We start from the raw sequence: 20,698 nt of genomic DNA, 5'->3' as shown, positions 1-20,698 counted from the left end.
CGGCATTTCTGAAAGAGCTAAGGGGCTCGGTCTGTTCTAACACCCTGTTCTTTCCTGAAAAAGCCTTGGCTGACTTTACAGAACCCAAATCTTAAAAAAGTTATATATATGCTACAGGATCCTGGGGGGAAACACATTTAATGTGCTGATATAGCTAAGAAAATAGCCACAATCCTTACCTAGAACTAAAAGCAGAGACTTTACAGCCCACTTCCTATACTACAAGACATTTATTTATTTTAACAAGTCATTGCTTTGGCAAATCACTTCACAGCATGGAACATGACTGGAGCCTAAAAATCTCAATCAGTATAACTTCAACATCTGAAGCCAATTTTAGATGACAATTCCCCCTCATTTGCATGGCAAAGAGAAAGAAACATTCTCCAATTGTGATTTTCAGAAATGATACAAGCCCACATTTCCCTGTTGCTTAGGACACAAAGGTATACAATGACATAAAACAAATTACTTCTATGTAGTGTGTTAAGAGTCAAGTCTGACCCACATGCCACCATGGAGTGCTACAGATCCAGGTACAATTCAGTCCAGCTGGTTGGTAAATTAACATGTTCAGACACACATCACTAAACCCGTATGCAGTGTGGAAATCCAATCAGCGGTGTCAATGGCCTTTGTTGCCTCACATCTTGCTACCAGATTTGCTGCTACCAGACCAGCCTTTCAGAATGTCGTAAAGCAGGTTTTGATGTTCTGTAACCTGCTCTTGGGAAAACAATCAAAGTGTGTTTATGATTTGCAATATAATGCTTAACACGAGGCCATAAAGCGAGGGCTTTGGAAAACAGTAATTAAACTAAGAAGAGAATCAGGGGAAACAGTAAGCCCATAAAGGCATATTCCATTCAGAGAAGCATTCTCAGGATGACTGTGAAAAATGCTAGGACAGGATTAATTGTCCCCTAGAAGGGGAGTCATAACCGTATTTCTCATTTTAAGTGATCATTTACTTTAAGGCATACTATTGAATTAAAGACAGAATTGTTGGCAGAAGAAATAAAAAAAGAAAAGCATCAGTTGGAAGATGTCACCATCTAAGAAATGCCCAAATGTGAGGACATGGGGAAGTACATCTTAGAAATTGAGGAAGCATCACATGTTTTTCCTTACATAGGAAGACAGATAAAAGGATACTATCTGGAGAATGCTTAAGGCAAGTGTTGTTCCCATACCGCGTTGAAGAACAAGAGGATTTAAGACACTGTAATTTAAAGTTGGTATTCTTTAGTACACTTTCTACTGTAACCCATTTCTAGTTCCACAAATTACTAGGTTCCTGGAGTATAAGGAATTTGGAGAACCCCAAATTAGAAGTATTAGCAGTATGTTCTAAGTTACGCTGGAAGCTCAAAGTTTCTTCCTACTTCACGAGGGGGTGAAACTCTGAGATGCACCAAGCATAATATGGATTCAAAAGCATTAGATGCACCAGCGCTATTAGTGAGACGAAAAAAATAAATACACATACAGGAGAAACTCAGGAAAAGTGGTTCTTGTTCTTCGCTCCCTCTTCTAAAGTGGATACTTCCTTCTACTGATGTCTTTCATAGACCTATCTCCAGGAGATGGTGACATCAGGCAGGCTTGGGGTATTCGTTCTATGAAAGTAGGTGCCACGGCACTTAGAGAGTCTGCAGAAGACCAGGGAGAGACCCGGGGAGAAAAAAGCATGGAATATGATACTTAACGTCCAACTCCAATTTAGGAGCAAGAGAAGCCCTCAAGGGTAAGGATGGGAAAATTTGCTACATATGCCACCTTTTCCCATCATGTCTCATGGCAGACATTGCTAATTAATTACCACACTATTCTTACTGAATCCATTCATAACCTCTGAATGGTTCTTTAAGTGCTCCAGGCTTCAACCCCCAACTGTTCCGAGTTGGTAATCAAGATGAACCTTTTTGCCATCTCTGCTTGAGGTTACTCACAGTGCACACTCTGTCAACCAGGGAAGGGGGCCACAGTCCTAAGGAATCCTGAATCAAAGGATGTGCATCAGTCTGGAGTGTCTCTTGTGCCGTTTGTCTCTAAGGGACCCAATGAGCTGGCAATAATCAGAAAGGGCAGCTAGCTCTGGACTCTCAGATCTGAAATATAGTGATGTCCTTTCCATCAGAGATACAGCTATCACTGAGACACTCAGTGTGTAATTCTACACCTGCAGATTGCAGAATTTTGGAAGTGAAATGGGCCTGTGCTTGTGTGCTTCAACACACACAGGCATGGGGTTCAAAGGGCCGCACACAGACACATTTGGCACCTTGGTTCCACAACAGCACTGTTGACAAGTACTCTATGGCAAAGACTGAGAGCTCCAAGAGAGTCATGTACTCCTAACTCTGCAATCAACACATGATGGAATCTGTTATGTACGAGAGCTGTCAAAGGGAGCTGTCAAAAGGAATCTGTTTAACAATTAAGATTTGGAGGCCAAAGATAGCTGCTGTATGGCAGTTGAGAACCATTGCCCTCCCAGGGATTCCATGCAAACCCAAAGCTACACATCTTTTTCAGTGACCAGAGATGAAGTTGGAGTGTTCTCTCCATAGTGCAGCACCGACACAGGCATCAGTGACAAGCACAGAATGAAAGAGGGGAGAGTTGCTTCTCTAGCCCCCATCCCAGAGGGAAAGATAGAGCTCCACAGGACAAGCGACACCCACTCTCTCCCTGACTCCACATTCATTGATTTGTCCAACCAAGATGGCCTACTTTTCCCCAGCTCTATATGGCTTATTTTTATCGTTTGAATGATTGTAAGTGAACGCAAATGCAGGGTCATTCTCTCCCCCCTCTTCCAACTTGGTATTTCTTATTTACAGTGAAAGCAAGGCCTTGGATAACAGAGTTACTCACTGGAGCAATGCAAGTATGAGGAAGCACAAAGGGAAGATGGTGTCCACAAAGTAGATACACAAGCACTTTTTTTTACAAGGCTGTCAAGAAGAACCAAGCAGAGTAAAGTATTTACAGACTTAAGAATCAACAATCCCCTGGCACCTGGGGGGCTCAGCTGATTAAGCACAGGACTTCAGCTCAGGTAACGAACTCACAGCTCATGGGTCCAAGCCCTGCATTGGGCTCTGTGCTGACAGCTCAGAGCCTGGAGCCTGCTTCAGAGTCTATGTCTCCCTCTTTCTCTGCACCTCCCCCGCTCACATTCTGTCTCTAAGATAAATAAACATAAAAAAAAAAAAAAAATCAACAATCCCCAAATCCAGGAATTGACTTGTACGCAGAAACTGGTTCAGAATTCAGGCATGGGGGGTAGACACACAGCAAGTACACGTCTCAATTTCTTAACATTCAAAGGAATCAAAGAGTCTAAGAAAGGAAAGGAGAGAGGCTTTCACAATTTTTACCGATGCTAGAGATAAAGGTACTTTGGTGAGAGGAAGAAAGAAACCAATTATGGCATTTCCAGCCACATCCTGCCTGCCTGCTTGTGCAGATGTGCTGGTCCTACACCTGTACCCGGGCTGTCGTCCATCAGGGAAGTGGCTGATGCCTCAGAGGGACTTCCTGTGTTGGGTGATTGCATACATATATCAGTCAAGAGCCTGCTAAAGATGGAAACACAATTTGCCTGTGTCTGGGACTAAGGGTGTAAAGAGGTCTGGAGGAGAGTAAGGGTGAACCACACACAGAGCAGTTTCCTTTGTAGTCAAATCAAATAAACATAATGCTGAGTGAACTGTCCATTTTTATATACTTCTAACACTTTGTACTTTTCTTCGGCTTTATGGGTATTTGAATGGAATGCTTTTCATTTTCCAAACCTTGGATTCTTCTTCTTTAAATGAGCACTTTCTACTTCAGTAATTTTTACTTCAGTTTGATTTGCTACTTAAGTTTGATTCGATTTGAAAACTGAATGACAGCTTCTTGTATCTGAAACATTCAAACTTAAGTAAAGCGATTCATCAGGGCAACAAAGTATCAGTTCTCTCCCCTTGGAGGGTACCGATCCCTCAGATGGCTGGCAATTAATATGCTGCAGGTCTAAATTATTATGACAACTTCAGAGAGCAATTAAAGGTGGAAATGTTCACAGCCAATAACCCAGGAATTACATGTTTTGGTGTTTATCCCAGAAAAATTCTTGAACACATGCACAAGGCTGTTCATTGCCATACTTTTTAAAAAATAATGAAAAACTGCAAGGAAGCATTATCCAAAGGGGTGTGAAATAATTAAACTGTGGTGTGTTCATGTAATGGAACATCATATTGCAGTTGAAATGAACTACCATATATTGTCTATGAATATATACATGCAGAATAAAGTCATAAATACATGGGCAAGGAAAAGAAAACATGTACCACCTCCAGAATAGGTCACCTTTGGGCTTCAGCTATATTTATGTTTCCTTTCTTTTTAAAAAAATCCATGGTGGGCACTGAGGAGGGCACTTGTGGGGATGAGCACTGGGTGTTGTATGTAAGCGATGAATCACAGGAATCTACCCCCAAAACCAAGAGTGCACTGTATCCACTGTATGTTAGCCAACTTGACAATAAATTATATTAAAAAAATAAATAAAATTTAAAAATCCATGGTGAGGGGCACCTGGGTGGCTCAGTCGGTTAAGCGGCCAACTTCAGCTCAGGTCATGATCTCGTGGTCTGTGAGTTCGAGCCCCGCGTTGGGCTCTGTGCTGACAGCTCAGAGCCTGGAGCCTGTTTCAGATTCTGTGTCTCCCTCTCTCTCTGACCCTCCCCCGTTCATGCTCTGTCTCACTCTGTCTCAAAAATAAATAAATGTTTAAAAAAACATCCATGGTGATTATAAAATGTCAGCAGTTGTTAAACACGGGTGTTCATTATATTCTGTACTTTTTTTTTGTATATTTAAAATTTCACAAGAAAAATCATATCACCAACCGGGATATAGTAGTTTATCCCACGAGTGGAGGGGAAAGTTATCAGAAATTTGTTTTCTTTTCAGAAATTTTAGAGAATGCCAATTTATCGGTACCCAGAACGTCTGCTCTGGTAATTAGGTTTAAGATTTCTACCAATAATGGTATCTGTGCTAAAACATTCTTTTTTATTTTTAGCATCTTTAATTTTTTTTTAATGTTTGTTCATTTTTGAGAAAGAGAGAGAGAGACAGAGCACAAGGTGGGGGGGGGGGGGTGGGCAGAGAGAGAGGGAGACACAGAATCCGAAGCAGGCTCTAGGCTCTGAGCTGTCAGCACACAGACTGATGAGGGGCTCGAAGTCAAGAACCGTAAGATTGTGACCTGAGCCAAAGTCGGATGCTTAACCAACTGAGCCACCCAAGTGTCCCTAAAACATTCTTTTATGATCTCCTCAACGTTGAAGTTTTGTTTTGTTAGATGGATTTTGGAAATCACACAGCTAGAATGCACTATTGAATTATAATGCTGCAACTCTAAACAAATTTTATTGTTGAACAGAGGGTAATTCCAGCTCACTTCAACCCAATAAATCACTTATTTGTAAAGCTGACTTGTTTCGTGGAACCTCTTGGTGTTGTGTCCTATCACGGGATTTTTCCCCACTGCAAAAAAAAAAAATAGCAGTAGTAATGTTTTCGTCTAAAACTATTTTTAGTGCTCTTATTTCAAAAACTGAAGATCTTTCAACCACTTGCCTTTCCTAGGCAGCAAGAGAGGAATTTTAGTTAAAAACTGGCTTGATCCACACACACACCCATTTCCCAGAGATCAGCTGGTGTTCACAACTGCTTGCCAAGCAAGTCCAATGATGGGAGCATCTCCAAGGGCTGCAGCTGGTCAGCAGGGACTGAAGCACTGCAGTGGGCAGGTGGGTGAGAAGAAGTGGGATAGACTCTGACGTTTTCAGGGTCCCAACCTTCCCAAGTACCAATTAAGGGCGCTCCTGATACCAGATTCAGAGCTCTGCCCAGGAGCTTAGGAACTACACATTGATCGCCACTGCCCTAGAACTTCTGACACAAAAGGGGCCTCCTGCCCATTTCTGGTGCTAACAGTGAAGACCGTCTTGGTTTCTTCCCTGATCTATAATTTATCCTCCTAACTCACTACTTCTGCCTCCAAAAGTTTCTGTGGTCCAACTGAGAGAGAGGGCTTTTAAAATCTTCACTACTGTTCTGTGAAAACCAGGTATCATTGTTTAAGAATATGGATGTGAATCCCAGACTAGCATGAGTGTGGACAAAAAAAAGTGAGTCCATACTACTATTTTGATCATAGTCACCATCACTGACATTGACAATGTCAACAGCTGTCATCACCATGCCCCAAGCTCTCCGTTAACTCTGACATCATATTATCTTAATATCCACAACCACCCTATGAAGTTGATCTCATTATACAGAGGAGAGAGAAATCAGAAGGGTTCAGAAATATCTCCTAGTGAATGGTATCCTCCCTTCTCTGGTCACCCTTCAGATGGCCTGTAACTATGCAAAATATTTTCTCATAGCTGTTACTTGCCTTCTGCTTATCTTAGAAAAAATAGTGGCAATCACATTACAATACAGTTTAGAACAATTATGAGGGGCAAACATAATTTAGGAAGCTTGTAGACAGATCTCTTGACTGAAAGGCTCTTGGAGATAATCTACCCCAAGGGAAGTCCTTTTACTGGTGAAGCCTGAAAAACAGAGGCCTGTACTGACCCAGAATATAGAACCCCATTGAAAGACTACAGAACTTGCCCACCATATTTTAGATTTGTTCACTTCTCCAAGCACTGGGGAAGATAGATATGTTTTGGTTCACCCTGTGGGCAAGTTTGCTTACTGCTTTCTTCATTCATGAAACTGGCCACCTACCAGGTGGCAATACAGAACTATGAGCTCAGGACCATTCTTCAGACTTCAAGACAAGGGTGGTAGTAGGCACAGCTAGAATGGCAGAATTGGTTAATACAAGGAGGGAAAAAAATGCCCCAAACTGACATTATTGAACCGAGGGATTACGGGAGTAGGAGTCACATAAATACTCATGAACCAACCACCCTTTATTTCAACACTGGTTCAAGGGCTGCCAGAGGCAGAGAGTCCTTGAATTTTCTACTCCAAATCTACAATTCGGTGTTCATTTTGACAGCACTGGCTTTTGCAATTGAAAGAAAATAAAGGAAGGGGCGCCTGGGTGGCTCAGTCTGAGTCAGTCGAGAGCGTCTGACTCTTGATTTTGGCTCAAGTCATGATCTCACAGTTCTTGAGTTTGAGCCCTGCGTGGGGCTCTGCCCTGCCGGTGCAGAGCCTACTTGAGATTCTTTCTCTCTTTCTCTCTCTGTCCCTCCTCTGCTCTCTCTCTCTCTCAAAAATAAACAAACATTTAAAAAAAATAAATGAAACTAAAGAAAGGAAATGGGTCATTAGCTTTGAGATTACACTCCTTAGGGGAGAAAGGGCAATGAGAAACATGGCTTCAGTGCGTTTCTGGGCAGAAAACTCAGGAAATCTCACTAGGGCCAAGATCACCATGTTTTCACAGTCACTGCCTAAATAGATAAATGGTACTGAAAACCTTTGGGTGGTTTATAGATTCCCCTTTGTTTTAATGTCACAAAGGAAGAGTTAAAAAAAAAAAAAAAAGAGGAGATGGAGGGGAGAAAAACAAAACAAAAAACAAAACAGGTCCCTGAGCTAGACAAAGGAAGGAAGGAAGAAAAAAAAAAAAAAAAAAGCCAGGGTTGCCTTGACAACACAAGCACTGGCTGCATTTTAAATAATATTTATTTTTCCTCCTCATTTCAATACAAGTATGTGGTGGCTTTATAATGCTCGACTTGGCTAGGCTGAACAATATCCTTTCTTGGAGGCTTCTGGGTACGGGGAGCCACAGAGAGAGGCTCTCACAGGAGGTATAGAGGCCAGAGGCAAAGCAGCAGCCATTTTGTTCTTCATACTTGTCTTTTATCGGCTGGCTCACCTTGTTGGTGTGAAATAGCAGGCGGGTCTGCAACTGCCCCACCTTCCCCTGGATCCTCCCTCAGCTTCTCCTGGCCCAGGTGTGTGTGTGCTGAGGTCCATGACTAATGGTTCAGGCTTCTGCATGACACCCACACAAGAGCCAGAGGTCGAGAGAATGGACACTGGCTTGTGTGTCCTTGTGGGCTCCAGCCTATCCTTGTTCCCCCCCAGTTACACCCACCTTTCTTCGGAACTGCCTGCTCCAGAATGTGAAGCTTCGGCAACAGAAATAAAGACAGCAGCCTGACAAAGAGTGCTTAGCCGGCCTCAGGGTGAATCTCTCAGCTCTGTGTCTCCCCCAGTAGTCCTGCTTCTCTGACTGAAACCCGACTGATACAAAATATATTGAATGCACATTTTAAAAAGAGCAATTTTATTTTTATAATCAGGGGAAAAAAATACTCCTAGGTAAGAGGGAGAATAACGCACTGTAGAAAATCTGGGAAATATCTTTATAAACAAAAAAGCGGGGTGCCTGGGTGGCTCAGTCAGTTAAGCATCCGACTTTGGCTCAGGTCATGATCTCACAGTTCGTGGGTTCAAGCCCCGTGTCGGGCTCTGTGCTGACAGCTCAGAGCCTGGAGCCTGGGTCTCCCTCTCTCTCTCTGCTCCTCCCCTACTCTCACTCTGTATCTCTCTCTGTCAAAAATCAACATTAAAAAAAAAAAAAAAAAAAAAAAGTAAATCACCCACAGTCCCAACAAACAGCTGTTTCTGTCTGCTTACTTCTATCTATATACTTTTGTGCAAACTTTTGATCGTACCAATTATAGCTTTACACCTTTTTTTTTAACACTGTATCATTAGTTTCCCAGGTCACTGAAATTTCTTTGATAACATGACATTTTTTTTTTTTTCTTTTGATAACATGACTTTTCAATGGCTACAAGATACTGTCAGGATTGTGTGCTATAATATAACCATCCTCTTTAAGTTGGTTACAATCCTGGGCTTTCAAGAACACTGCAAAGAACTGCCTCACGTATAGGTCTTCGCTTTCATTTCTCATCACTTTTGTGGAGTCAATTCCCAGAAGAGGAACGTTTCAGGCTCCAAGTACATATTATCAAAAGGTTTTGGTCACCATCTTCAGGTCAATCAGCATCTCAAACTCAGGCCAATGGGCAAAATATTTATCAACCTGTATAGCATGGGAGTCAGTGAAGGGTGTCAGTGCATCAGAACCAATGATGCAATGTGGGAACAGGGTCCTGGAGTCCCCTGTTTTGCCATGCCAGGACTTAACCCTTCAGTCCTTGAATCATGGGAGAAAACTGTTGGACCCTTGGGAGAAGAGTCAGACTGTCAGGGGTGCCTGGGTGGCTCAGTTGGTTAAGCATCTGACTTCGGCTCATGTCATGATCTCGCAGCTCGTGAGTTTGAGCCCCGCGTCAGGCTCTGTGCTGACAGCTCAGAGCCTGGAGCCTGCTTTGGATTCTGTGTCTCCCTCTTTCTCTGTCCCTCCCCTGCTCGCATGCGCTCTCTCTCTCTCGAAAATAAACATTAAAAAAAATTAAAAAAAAAAAAAAAAAGAAGTCAGCTTGGCATGGAGATTTTTACTGGGAGGGCTTAAGGCAGCCGCTCTTTACCAACTCTAAGTTGGCAATATTTTGACAAGATACCATAGTTTCACTGGGGTATACCCGGTGGACATCAGCTCATGTTAGAATTTCTACCTGACTTTCTCTTCTCCACGCTGAACAAACCTCAGTTATTTCAGTCTTCCCCCCCAGTGTCTTTTTTTCAAAAGTTTAAACCTCTTTACAGATTTCCTAACAAGCCCTACAAACTGTGTTTAGCGAAGATCAATCGCATTAGGCCAACAGTCTAAAGCTGACCTTTTCAGTATTGGAAAAGGGACAGAGAACAAAGTACTAATCAAGAGAGAAAATAGACAGTGGATGTAAACATCGCTCAACTACTGAAAAAGGGGGCCAGTTTCTAGAAGACGGGACAAAAGCATGACAGTGTCAGGTCTCTCACCGGTGCAAGTGCTAGAGGGGTCAGAGTGGTAAAGGAGCTGTTGTCTGAGTCACACACACCCACCCCCAAAGCCTGGTGGCTCCTTCCCCTGTGCCCCAGAGCCTGTTTGCTTACCCCGTTACGGAGCTTATGACAAGACTTGGTAACTATTTGATTTTATCTACTTCTCCTACCAGGATCACCCACTGCAGGAAATTTGACTTATTTGTTTAATCATCCTCAGAGTTTAGCCAAGAGTTTAGTCAGTACTTTCTGACCTACAGAAAGTACTCCATACACATCAGGTGAGTCACAAACCAGCTTGCCCTCCACCAACTGTATTGCTGCATGGAGTGAAGAAACTCAAAGCTCGTTGTTCCTTAGTGGTTCAGTCTGGCATTATATGCAATTATATTCTCTTTCAGAGCCATGGAATATGTAGACAAGGCAGAGAGTTTCAGAGCCTACAGAGCCTGAAGATGCCCACTGTCCTCCAGCTAATGTGCTTCCCTCATTTTCTTTAGAGAAGCAGAGGGGGAAAGACAGCCCGATCTTATTTCTGTTCACTTCTACTTCTGCTATTTTCCTCAACCCCTGAGCACTTAGGACTACAAATCCCAACTGGAATCCATTATCAGGTGAAAACTCAATGGCAGGAAACCAACCCAAGTACTTCTTTAAAAGTCTAGAAACATACTTACTGAAATCTGGTCTTCTCCCTTTTCCGGACTCCCTCTCCCCAATCTTGACAGCTAACACAGTGAGTGCCTGAAAACCCAAAGCTCACTCTACTGTACATTTAAACCACCATCAAGGAGGGATATCTAGCTTCTCTTCCTTCTCACACCTTCCAGGTCCAGTGCCCGACCACTGCTTCTCGTCCCAGCCTCCCCACAGGAGCCTCTCAGTAGGATACTGGAAACAACTACAGGGTGAACTATCATCTCGCCCCCTCGTTTTATACCTGGCTTGTTTGACAGCTGTGCGGAAAACTGGTGATTCCTTTGGTCTTAATTCCAGCGCTTCAGCCTACGTTCCTTTGAACGCAAGAGGGCCTCCGCTCTCAAGGAACTGAAACTGCACCCTGGCGACTGTACACAACACAACTTCAATCTTTTTTTTTGTGTGTGGCAAAAGGAGAAATGCTTTTTGCCGGGAGGAGTGGGGAAGTGATCCAATTAGGATATGCGAACCAAAAGACGGGAGTGAATGAAAAGTACCAGCTGAATTTTCTGCCACTTTTCCTAGAGGTCTCCAAAATGTACCTGGCACCAGATCAGCACTTTGCACAAATCACAACAACTCCGCTGCAGCCGGGTCGGGCAAGATTCTTAAAGGATTTAATTGAACTACAGTCAAACACACACTCAGCGGCGCAGTAAAAATCCACCTCCTCCACAGAAGACCCGAAAAGATGCAGAAATGCAATATGGAGAATCCAAAGCCATTTACTTAAGCCGTGGCTTTAGAGATTGGAGACAGAAGGAGGGAAGTTCGTACACTCCTCAAATCTTGATCTTCGCCTCAAATACCTGATGACACTACCGCTAACAGTGTCCAGCGCCATTCGTCTACTTTGCAAACTCTGAAGCTTCAGGAGGGGAGGCAGGTATTTTTTGGAGACTTACAAGGACTGGCTAAGCGAGGCAACTGGCGCAGTTGCTCCCGTGGAAAACTGCAATTAAAGATTCCTGCCGGTGCCGATAAGATCGCTGCCACCGTGACACGGGGCACACGCCCTTTTATTCTCTCCTCTCTGCAGCCCTCTCCTTGCTTTTCCCAGGGTTTAAAAATCATGTTAACAATAAGCAAATACAGCATGGCCAGATGCCTTTCGTGGTCAGATGGTTCATTGTTTAAAAAGTTTCAGTTTAAAATCCAAAAGATTGTTAACAGATGCAGTTTCTGGCTAGAGACTGGGAAAAACCTCACTTAAACAAAAGAGTATGTTGTGATTGGAACTAAAAAGGGAATTACCTTTAAAGATAAGAACCACAAACATTTCCTATTCGAAAATACCTCCAGCCCCACCAACAGGACCTTTTTCTGGCCCTTTCACAGAAGTGAAAATAATTTGACAGTGGACTGCTGCATATGACAAACCACGGCTGCCCAACCAGCCCCGTCATTTTTACAGATTTGTTTGGACTTTCAACAAGGCCACAACATCCATCTCTTACTCTCCCCCGGATTACTCAATTAGGCAAGCCTCCAATTAATTTCTCTCCAATTCTTTCAGCCCCAGAAATACTTTTGCTGCTTTCATTTTGGCTCTGGAAATGGGTTTTCAACCAGAGACTTAGATAGAGACGAGTGTGAGAAATGAACATAGAGCCTGATAAGCAGACAGCCGCTGTTGGGACGCAAGTCACTATTGGGTGGAAAAGAGCCACTTGGCTGAGTGAGGCCTGGCCCCATCCTCAGTTCCCAGTCTCGTTTGCCTCCACAACTGCTGTGCACTTTTACACAGAAAGCCTGCTTTTCACCAACTCATGTGTCTGTTTCTGTTGGCTTTCGTGGGCCCTTACTCTATGGTTTCACTATGTGTGAGAATGTCTGTAATGTGCTGGGTTCTAATCTTGAGAGATGGAAAATCTAAAAAGCCGTGACTATGTAGCTTTCCCTTGGCCTGAGAAATAGATGTGGTTTGACTTGCTGGTGACAAGCCTGATTTGAAAAGGCGACCAAAGATACGGTCCAAGGAAAACAATCTGTTCGTAGTAATACGGACGGCCACCATGGGCTCCACTTTGAGAATGAGCAAACTGTCCGTTAGGGGATCGCATTATATGAAGAGAGGTAAACGTTATGCCCTTTTCACACTTAAATTTTTGTGTTCTCTTACTCATTGTATTATTTCCCTATTTATTACAGTGCCCCAGAAAGGTCAGTTTCAGATCCATCACAGAGCACGCTTAACAGTTTGAGAAGCTCTAATCAAGAAAAACCTACATTTAGCAACACTCCCATCCATTTTTTTAAAACCATTTTTAAAAGTTTATTTATTTATTTATTTATTTTGAGAGAGAGAAAGACAGAGACAGAGAGCACGTGTGAATGCACGAGTTGGGGAGGGGCGGGGTCGGGGGGGGGGGAGGGAGGGAGGGAGGGAGAGAGGGAGGGAGGGAGGGAGAGAATCCCAAGCAGGCTCCTCACTGTCAGCATGGAGCCTGATGTGGGGCTCGAACTTACAAACCAGGAGATCATGACCTGACGCGAAGTCAGACGCTTAACCCATTGAGCCACCCAGGCTCCTATCATACATTTTAAAGTGAGGCAGATCTATAACCCCACGGGAATCCCCAAAGACTTCAAATGGCTTTCCCACTCAGCCACAACTTGGCTGTCATGTAAGGAATCCAGGCTGCAGGGATGAAGCCTGCAGGAGAAGTGCATTTCCAAAGGTCTGTGCAGTCTGGCCAGGTACTAGTAGGAAGGGCCCATCCATCAAGAAATGGGACTCAGAGGCCAGGGGCCACATCCCTATCTATCCTCCTAAAAAAAGGCAAACCTCACCATGTGCACATGAGGCAGTGTTTGCAAGGGGATTTGATAGGCCTGGAAATTGAAAAATGAGCAACAGCTGCCAAGTCCAAGGTCATTACTATCCTCCAGGATTTGCCTTTTCTAGTCTAAGGGGCAGCAGTTTCCATGATTAACTTACAATTGCTGTCAAGGGTGTAATAAAATCTGGGAAAGAAGAAAACTTTCCCCTCAGTAAGCTGCTCCCATTTTCCTGCCCTTTCCTTCCCTCCAGTGTATATTCTCAGTCCCCACTTCATATTGTTTCCTAATTTTGAGAAAAAAACCCTGCACTCGGATGAGCCAAAATAGACAGACATGTCCTCTGTGCACATAAGGAACTTGAAGATTTTTCCTTCTTGGTTCCAGGGGCCAGGTCCTAAGATGGCTGTGTGAAAGTTCCCTTGCTTTCAAAGACCATACCAATACCATCACTTTCAGAACTGAACATATTTTAATTTCAAAATGCTTTCCCAGTGTATTATACCTGTTCCCTGAGCTACGACAATCAGTTCAGTAAGAGAGAGACAGTACAAAGAGAAAAAAGAAGAAGACACAATCATTCACAAACACATCTTCTTGGTTACTACTAGTTTCGGAATCTTTAGGTCTACAACTTAGTCTGATCTGGTAGCAGCTCAGAAAACCATACAGAGATGTTAGAGCTGGACACGTCTCTCAGCAAAGGCCCCTGGAACCAAACCCCACACATAGTTTTAGCAATTGTAACTGCTCAGGTGGAAAACTAATTGTGCTTTAAATTTTTTTTTTGACAGTTCAGCATAACACTCATGACAACTTAGTGGTTCACTCGTCATGCACTCATTTCAACGTGTCCGATGCTGGAGTTACAAAGATGAGCTAAGACATGGTGCCTCGCCCCCAGAGGCACAAAGTCTGGCTGGAGAGGGGCACACGCAGGCTCACTACTGTAGACATGTTCCTGGAAGGACAGCACAGCAATCAGACAAGGCAGCAAAGGGGCAGTGGTGCTCAGAGACACTCACATGGGTAAATGGAGGTCTCACAATGCACGCTAGTCACATAGGAAAAGTTTCTCGGACTGATATTGTGTCTTGAAAAGAAATTGGATTGCTATAGTTTGTTCTTATTTCCTTGTGGCAAGAGTGAGGAACTCCAGTGTCCACTGCCTGTTAGAGAGAGAGGTACCATTTCTCCTAGGTGCTAGCCTGCCCTTCCTGCTTACCCCATCGCGATTCAAGTTTCTACTGAACACAAGAAAAAAGTGGCAAAAGATGGTCATGAACTTGATTGGTTCCAAAAATGGGGTGGGCATGGTCTCAGAATTTGCCACAGGATAAAAGATAGATAGCAGAGTGAATGTTATTGCAGGAGATACAGTCCATGTGGTGATGCTTAGCACCACGAGACAGGATATCCATTCTCCCCTTCTCCAAAGGTAACAGAACCCAGAATAAAGATCGATTTCCTTGCAGCTGGGGCCATATAACAGTGGGCTGTGAGGGAATTCAGGTGGATGACTCCTAGGACATGTCCCTAAGAGGGGAGGTGGGGAAGCTTGTGCCATCTTTCCCTTTCCCACATCCTCAGTTTGGAATATGAAATGGTCAGACAGCCACTTTGGACCATGAGGATGAGGCCACACCTTAGAGATGCTGAAACGGAAAGCTGCTAGAAGGTAAGAACAGAGGAGTGAGACCCCAGAATACTAGTCCTAACCTACCAAGATACCAACTTTTATGTAAAAAACAGAGAGAAAATTTGATCTTGGTGTAAGCCAATATTATTTTGGGTCTCAGTCGTAACAAGACTATGAATAGGAGGTACAGGTATAGGAGATATGGGAAGGTGTCCAATGAAGTGTTGATAAAAATGACATCTGAGGCATCACCACATTGCCCCATGTAGCAACAAGGCCACGATCTGGTCTGTACATTATAAAGAACTGTCTGAATTCTGGTGGTGAAACGAGAGAGCAAAGGGAATCAACAGTGATAATTTTCCAGTTAACCATAAACACAATGAATTTCTTACCTTTTTCTTGCTACAGTATATCTGCCATTTCTTCTCAGCTGGAAGTGCAAACATGGCTTCCCTGTGTTTGTCTGTCAGGTCAAGTTCATCCTGAGAAGAAAAATAGTAATTAGTATTTCACAGATTAAATGTTATTCCTATAGGAGAGTTTATCAAGGGTCATTACAGAGGGGGGGGGGGGGGGAAAGAAACCAACACAGAATTCAATGAACTTGGAAAAGACTGAGACTGTAAGGTGTATGTTGTCACCATTAAGAAGCCATGTCCCTGGCATGGGGCTGAGTATCAAGCATGGCAAGAAGGACAAGGCTCAGCCTACACTTACTGCAGGGTGTGGGAAAGTGAGCTGAGCACAGAGAGAATCATCCTGAGCCACTGTGTACAGCTTGGGGGGGGGGGGGGGTCTGTTGAGCAGTAAAGGCCATCAAAGCTCCAGAGTTTGGAAGGATTACTCATATTGTAGATGAGGATTTGCTCGGGGTGGCTCCACCAACATTGAGTATCAGGCTGGACCTGAAGAACTTGCACATGACAAGGAGAGGAGAGCAACAGCACCAAAGGCAGGGTGTGAGACCAGACTAGGTGTGTTTGGGGGACAGAGATCAGCTTAGCCGAAACACGAGAATTATGCAAAGAATTATCACATAAAAGGTTTGGGAGATTGGGAGTGATCAGTTTGTGAAGTCTTTTTTTTTTTTTTTTTGTAATGTCTATTTATTTATTTTGAGAGAGAGAGAGAGAGAGAGAGAGACCAGAGGATGGAAAGAGACAGAGAGAGAGACGGAGAGACAGAGAGAGAGACAGAGAGAGAGAGAGAGAGAGAGAGAATCCGAAGCAGGCTCCACACTGTCAGCACAGAGCCCAATGTGGGGTTCAAACTCATGAAACGTGAGATCATGACCTGAGCAGAAACCAAGAGTCAGATGCTTAACCAACTGAGCCGCTAAGGCACCCTGTGAAAAGTCTTAGGAAAAAGAATAAGGAGTTTATTCTCTTGACCAAGGAGAGCCAATGACGGCTGTGAACGAGGGCGTGGCATCTTCACTGCCACAGGCCCCACTAACGTTTATTCAGTGCTTCTGGAGCGAAGCACCGTGCAGGCATTTTCTCAGTTCCCACAACAACTCGGAGTTCCATTCATTATTACCTCCTCGTAATAACAATGCCTGTTGTAATACAACTGGGGGAAATTTGGGTGGGAGACTGGGCAAGGAGCGTGCTCCAGACCATGCACCTGGTAAATGATAGGGCTGGTTTTCAGCCTATAGCTGTCAGACTCCAGGACCCAGACTCAGCCTCTCAGATCAGTGTCTGGAAACATGAATGTTACAGTGGAGCGAAGCTTAGACTGGGCACTAAGGGAGAGCAATTTACAAACATCCGTAACTACTGAATAACAACAGTAGGATAACAAATATAAAGTGCTTAGACATAAGTTCTTGGCATTTAATAACTCAATCATCCCCGGTCCTTATTACTGGCATTGAGCGTCTGGTACATTTTTATTACATAGGGAAAGTTATCTCATTGAGAGGCTGGTGGGTGTAGGCCACATAAAAAGATGCTGTAAGTTAAGGCACGATAAGGTTTAGATCCCTGAGGAGTATGAACTCATCCCCTGCCTGAATGCCTTTGGTATTTATCTGCAATTCTGCCACTTGTAGACTCTAGCTTCATATCTCATACTTGTACCTCCATTTATCATCAAGCCCTGTTATTTCTTTCTTGAGAAGTGTCAGGATTTTTTTAAAGTTTATTATTTATTTTGAGAGAGAAACAGAGAATGTGCACACACAAGTGGGGGAGGGGCAGAGAGAGAGAGAGAGGAAGAAGGAGAACCCAGAGAGAGAATTGACAATACGGGGCTCGATCTCACGAACTGAGAGATCACGGCCTGAGATGAAACCAAGAGTTGAATGCTTAACAGACTGAGCCCCCCAGGTGCCCTTTTTTCCTTTCTAAAATTTCCAATGAAACCACCCAAACTTACACTCTAATAGCTGCTCCCTCGACTCCTGGCAATAGCCTGCCCACTTCTCCTCCTTGCCTTTCCAATCCTTCCAATGGCACATCCAGAATTCATTAAAGCAGTGGTACTTAAACCTGAGAGAACATCAGAATCACCTGGAGGACTCCTGAAATCATTGATCACCCCGTGTTAAGGATCGAGTCCGTAGGAGGATGTGTGAAAATGTGAGTATCTAAAAAGTTTCCAAGTGGTGCTGATGCTGCTGGTCCGGGGACCACATTTTAAAACGACTGCCTTAAAAATAGAGCTCCTGTGCTGTCCTGAGCTCCCAGTTCAAACAACTTCATTAGTTCCACATGCCTACAAAAGTAATTACATATTCCTCAGCTCGCCTTTGAGGTCTTCCATTTATAAGCCCCAAGTCACTTTGCCAGGCTTGCTTCTGGTTATCCCTTCTGCCCTGTTCTGTTAACCCCGCACCTCCAGGGCCTAGCCACTCTGGGCTGCATACCCAGATATGCGCTACTAGCTTCCTGGGGAAGTTCTTAATCTCGTTAAGACCTACTGCCTCGTCTCCAGGATGGGCCTATCATTTCTCTTGCAGGGCTGTTGTGAAATTAGCAACATCAGCTAGGTATGGAATAAAGCTCGGCACAGGGCGGGTAGCTGAGGAGCTGCAGTATTGTTATTTCCTTCGTCATTTAAACATAAATCAGGTGCTATTTTCTTTTAAGAGCAAGGTAAACAGTTCAGTCACTTAAATACACACCCACACATATTACACCCTAACCACAAGAAACGAGTTACGAATTTTGGCAATGAACAACCAGGGAAGGGACAAAAGATATTTACCGAAAATTGCATTATGAGGAAACATGCTAAAATGTTAAAATTTTGGCATGCGACTATTATGTATGTGAAGTGAGAATTTTTCTTACTTCCTTCCTTTTTTAATTTCCTAGAAGCCACACCTGCTCTCACCTATTGATGAATGGGGAAAATAACGGTGACATAAATTACTTAGGGTTGGGGGGCAGATGCAGGGGATGGCCAGGTTGGTTATCCAAACAGCTCGATAATATGGTGCCTAGTTTGGGGAGAAGGTTTGTGATTTGTAGGAGAGAAAAGCACTCCTTGTGTTGCAGCCTTTACTATACTACAGCACTGTTTTTGCTAACTGGGCGGAGGTGTGAACAAACATGTGAGTCCTAAAACCTACAGATTCACAGCAAAGAGTATTAATATTACTATATTTTGCTGCTAGAGGTAGAAAAATGCTCCCTCAGTTTTGAGACACACAAATGACCAATTTTGAATCGAGAGAACACAGTCGAATAGGACTTAGAAGCAGATGGTTTTATGCAAGAAGACACTTTGCATAAAATAAAAAATAAACTGCTATAGGGTCTCTGGATATAACTTTGGATTACAGTAAAAAAAAAATGGGGAAGAAATAAATGAATACTGGTAATAGTAATAGCTAACAATTACTGAGCACGTTCTGTATGCTTAGTACTGTTTTATAGGAATTCATTTAGTTTATTTTCACAACAATGCTATAAAGCGGGCACTGTTACCGCATTTTTAAGGAAACTGAATCGTAGAAAGATTAAATAGCTTGCTCAAGGTAACAAAGCTAGCAAATGGTGGAGAAGGAACTGAAGTCTAGACTGTCTGTTTACAGAGTCCACGTTCCTAACCACTAGACCGTTCATTCTGTTGATCATTCGACAAGTAGGTAAAATCATGGCACTGACGCAAATGTGAAAATGTATCCATCTGCTGCACTCATGGCCTACTAAACTTCCGTTAGCAGAGAGAGGAAGATGTTGTCGTCAGACACCCCTGAGTTCCAGGCCTGGCTCTTATGGGTCATGCAAACTTGGACAAGTGACTTAACCTCCAAACTTCAGTTTCTTCACCTGGAAAATGAGAATGACAGCATCTATCTGAGAGAGTCCTCTCAAGGATTCATTCATGCAGCCAACAACTTGTTTTCAGGCTTCATTCAATGCTAGGCATTACGCTACATCCAAGAGACAAAAAAGTATCACAGAGCTCAAATTCTTGAGTAAGAAGGGAAATCAAATAACCACATGAACTGAGGTATGATCACACAAGATGCTGAGATCTGACAGCCCACTTGTGCAGAAAGGCAGAGCAGTGAAGGGCTGTCCCAAGGAAGTGAGGTCAAAGTTCAGATGACTAAGAACCAAATAGGTAACAAGCAGAGCAGACACTGAACAGTAGCCTTGAAGGACAATGTGAACTCTGGTCTTTCTCTTAGGAGCAACCAGAGGTCACTGGCAGATTCTGAGTAGGAATGACATAGATTAAATTAGATAATGACTGGGAGTGCCTAAGCACAATGTCCAGAGTGTAATAAGACCCCCATCCCTCCATTCCAAAAGTATCTCTCCTCTGACTCATTCCATTTTCATAACATGGCTGAATCAAGCATGTGAAACTCTTACAAGACTATTACAGCCTTAGAGATCAATCAACACTCGCTGTCCTACCCATTCCAGGACCAGGGCCAGACATTATAAAGAATACAAAGATGAATAACAGACCCCGATTTTCATGGAATTTAAGAATCTAGTTAGGAAGACAGAGATGATAGAAAGCTTCAATGGTTCCCTTTCTTTTCAGGATCAAGTCCAAAATTCCTCAGGAGGTAGGTAGAGGCCCTTTGTGATAGGCTGACTTGTCTCCTCTCCTTCCCCTCCCCCTCCACCACTACCAGCAGCCACCTTTTAGCAGGTCTGATCACAAGTTGCCCACTTCTGAAAGTTTTCCACATGCTGTTCCCTTTTTTCAGAGAGCCCTTCCCACCATTTCTAAGGATCAGTCCTATTCATCTAACCTTTTACAAGGTGCCAACTTTTCCCCTCCAGATAGCCTATCCTCACTTTCCTCGAGAGGGCAGCTCATCTATTTTCACCTATCCTGACAGCATTCATCACATTGCTACTGTTATATTATTGGCACGTCTGACTCCCATTCTGGACTCATTCCCAGAGGGCAGGAACTGAATTTGTTCTATTCGTTGTTGCTATTAAGTAATTATGGTGCCTGAAACAATACCTGACATAGCTGGATTCCCCACCCCCTGCCCCCCAAAAAAGTAAGGTGAGGGAAGTTGAGGAAGCTAGGAGGAAGAGAAGGGACTATTGTAAGAACAGTATAGTACAGTATGTATAGTAATATATAGTATGCATATATTATATAATATATAATATGTAGTATAAGTTTATATATAATAAACTA

General features: G+C 43.4%; 1 protein-coding gene across 4 annotated transcripts in view; it reads right to left on the bottom strand.

Moving 5' to 3' along the window:
- DAAM1 (dishevelled associated activator of morphogenesis 1) overlaps window positions 1–20,698 on the bottom strand; it is a 178,595-nt gene that overhangs the window by 71,603 nt on the left and 86,294 nt on the right. For all 4 annotated transcript variants that reach the window (XR_009264499.1, XM_058739191.1, XM_058739193.1 and 1 more), the window contains one exon: window positions 15,460–15,549. Coding sequence is in view for 3 of the 4 variants with exons in the window: in XM_058739191.1 (XP_058595174.1) it covers window positions 15,460–15,549 (90 nt within the window). In the remaining variant the exon portion in view is untranslated. The remainder of the gene's footprint in view (window positions 1–15,459; window positions 15,550–20,698) is intronic.

This window comes from Neofelis nebulosa, chromosome 7, assembly GCF_028018385.1.
Source record: "Neofelis nebulosa isolate mNeoNeb1 chromosome 7, mNeoNeb1.pri, whole genome shotgun sequence".
Taxonomy (NCBI): domain Eukaryota; kingdom Metazoa; phylum Chordata; class Mammalia; order Carnivora; family Felidae; genus Neofelis; species Neofelis nebulosa.
This window is presented reverse-complemented; position numbering and strand designations above follow the sequence as displayed.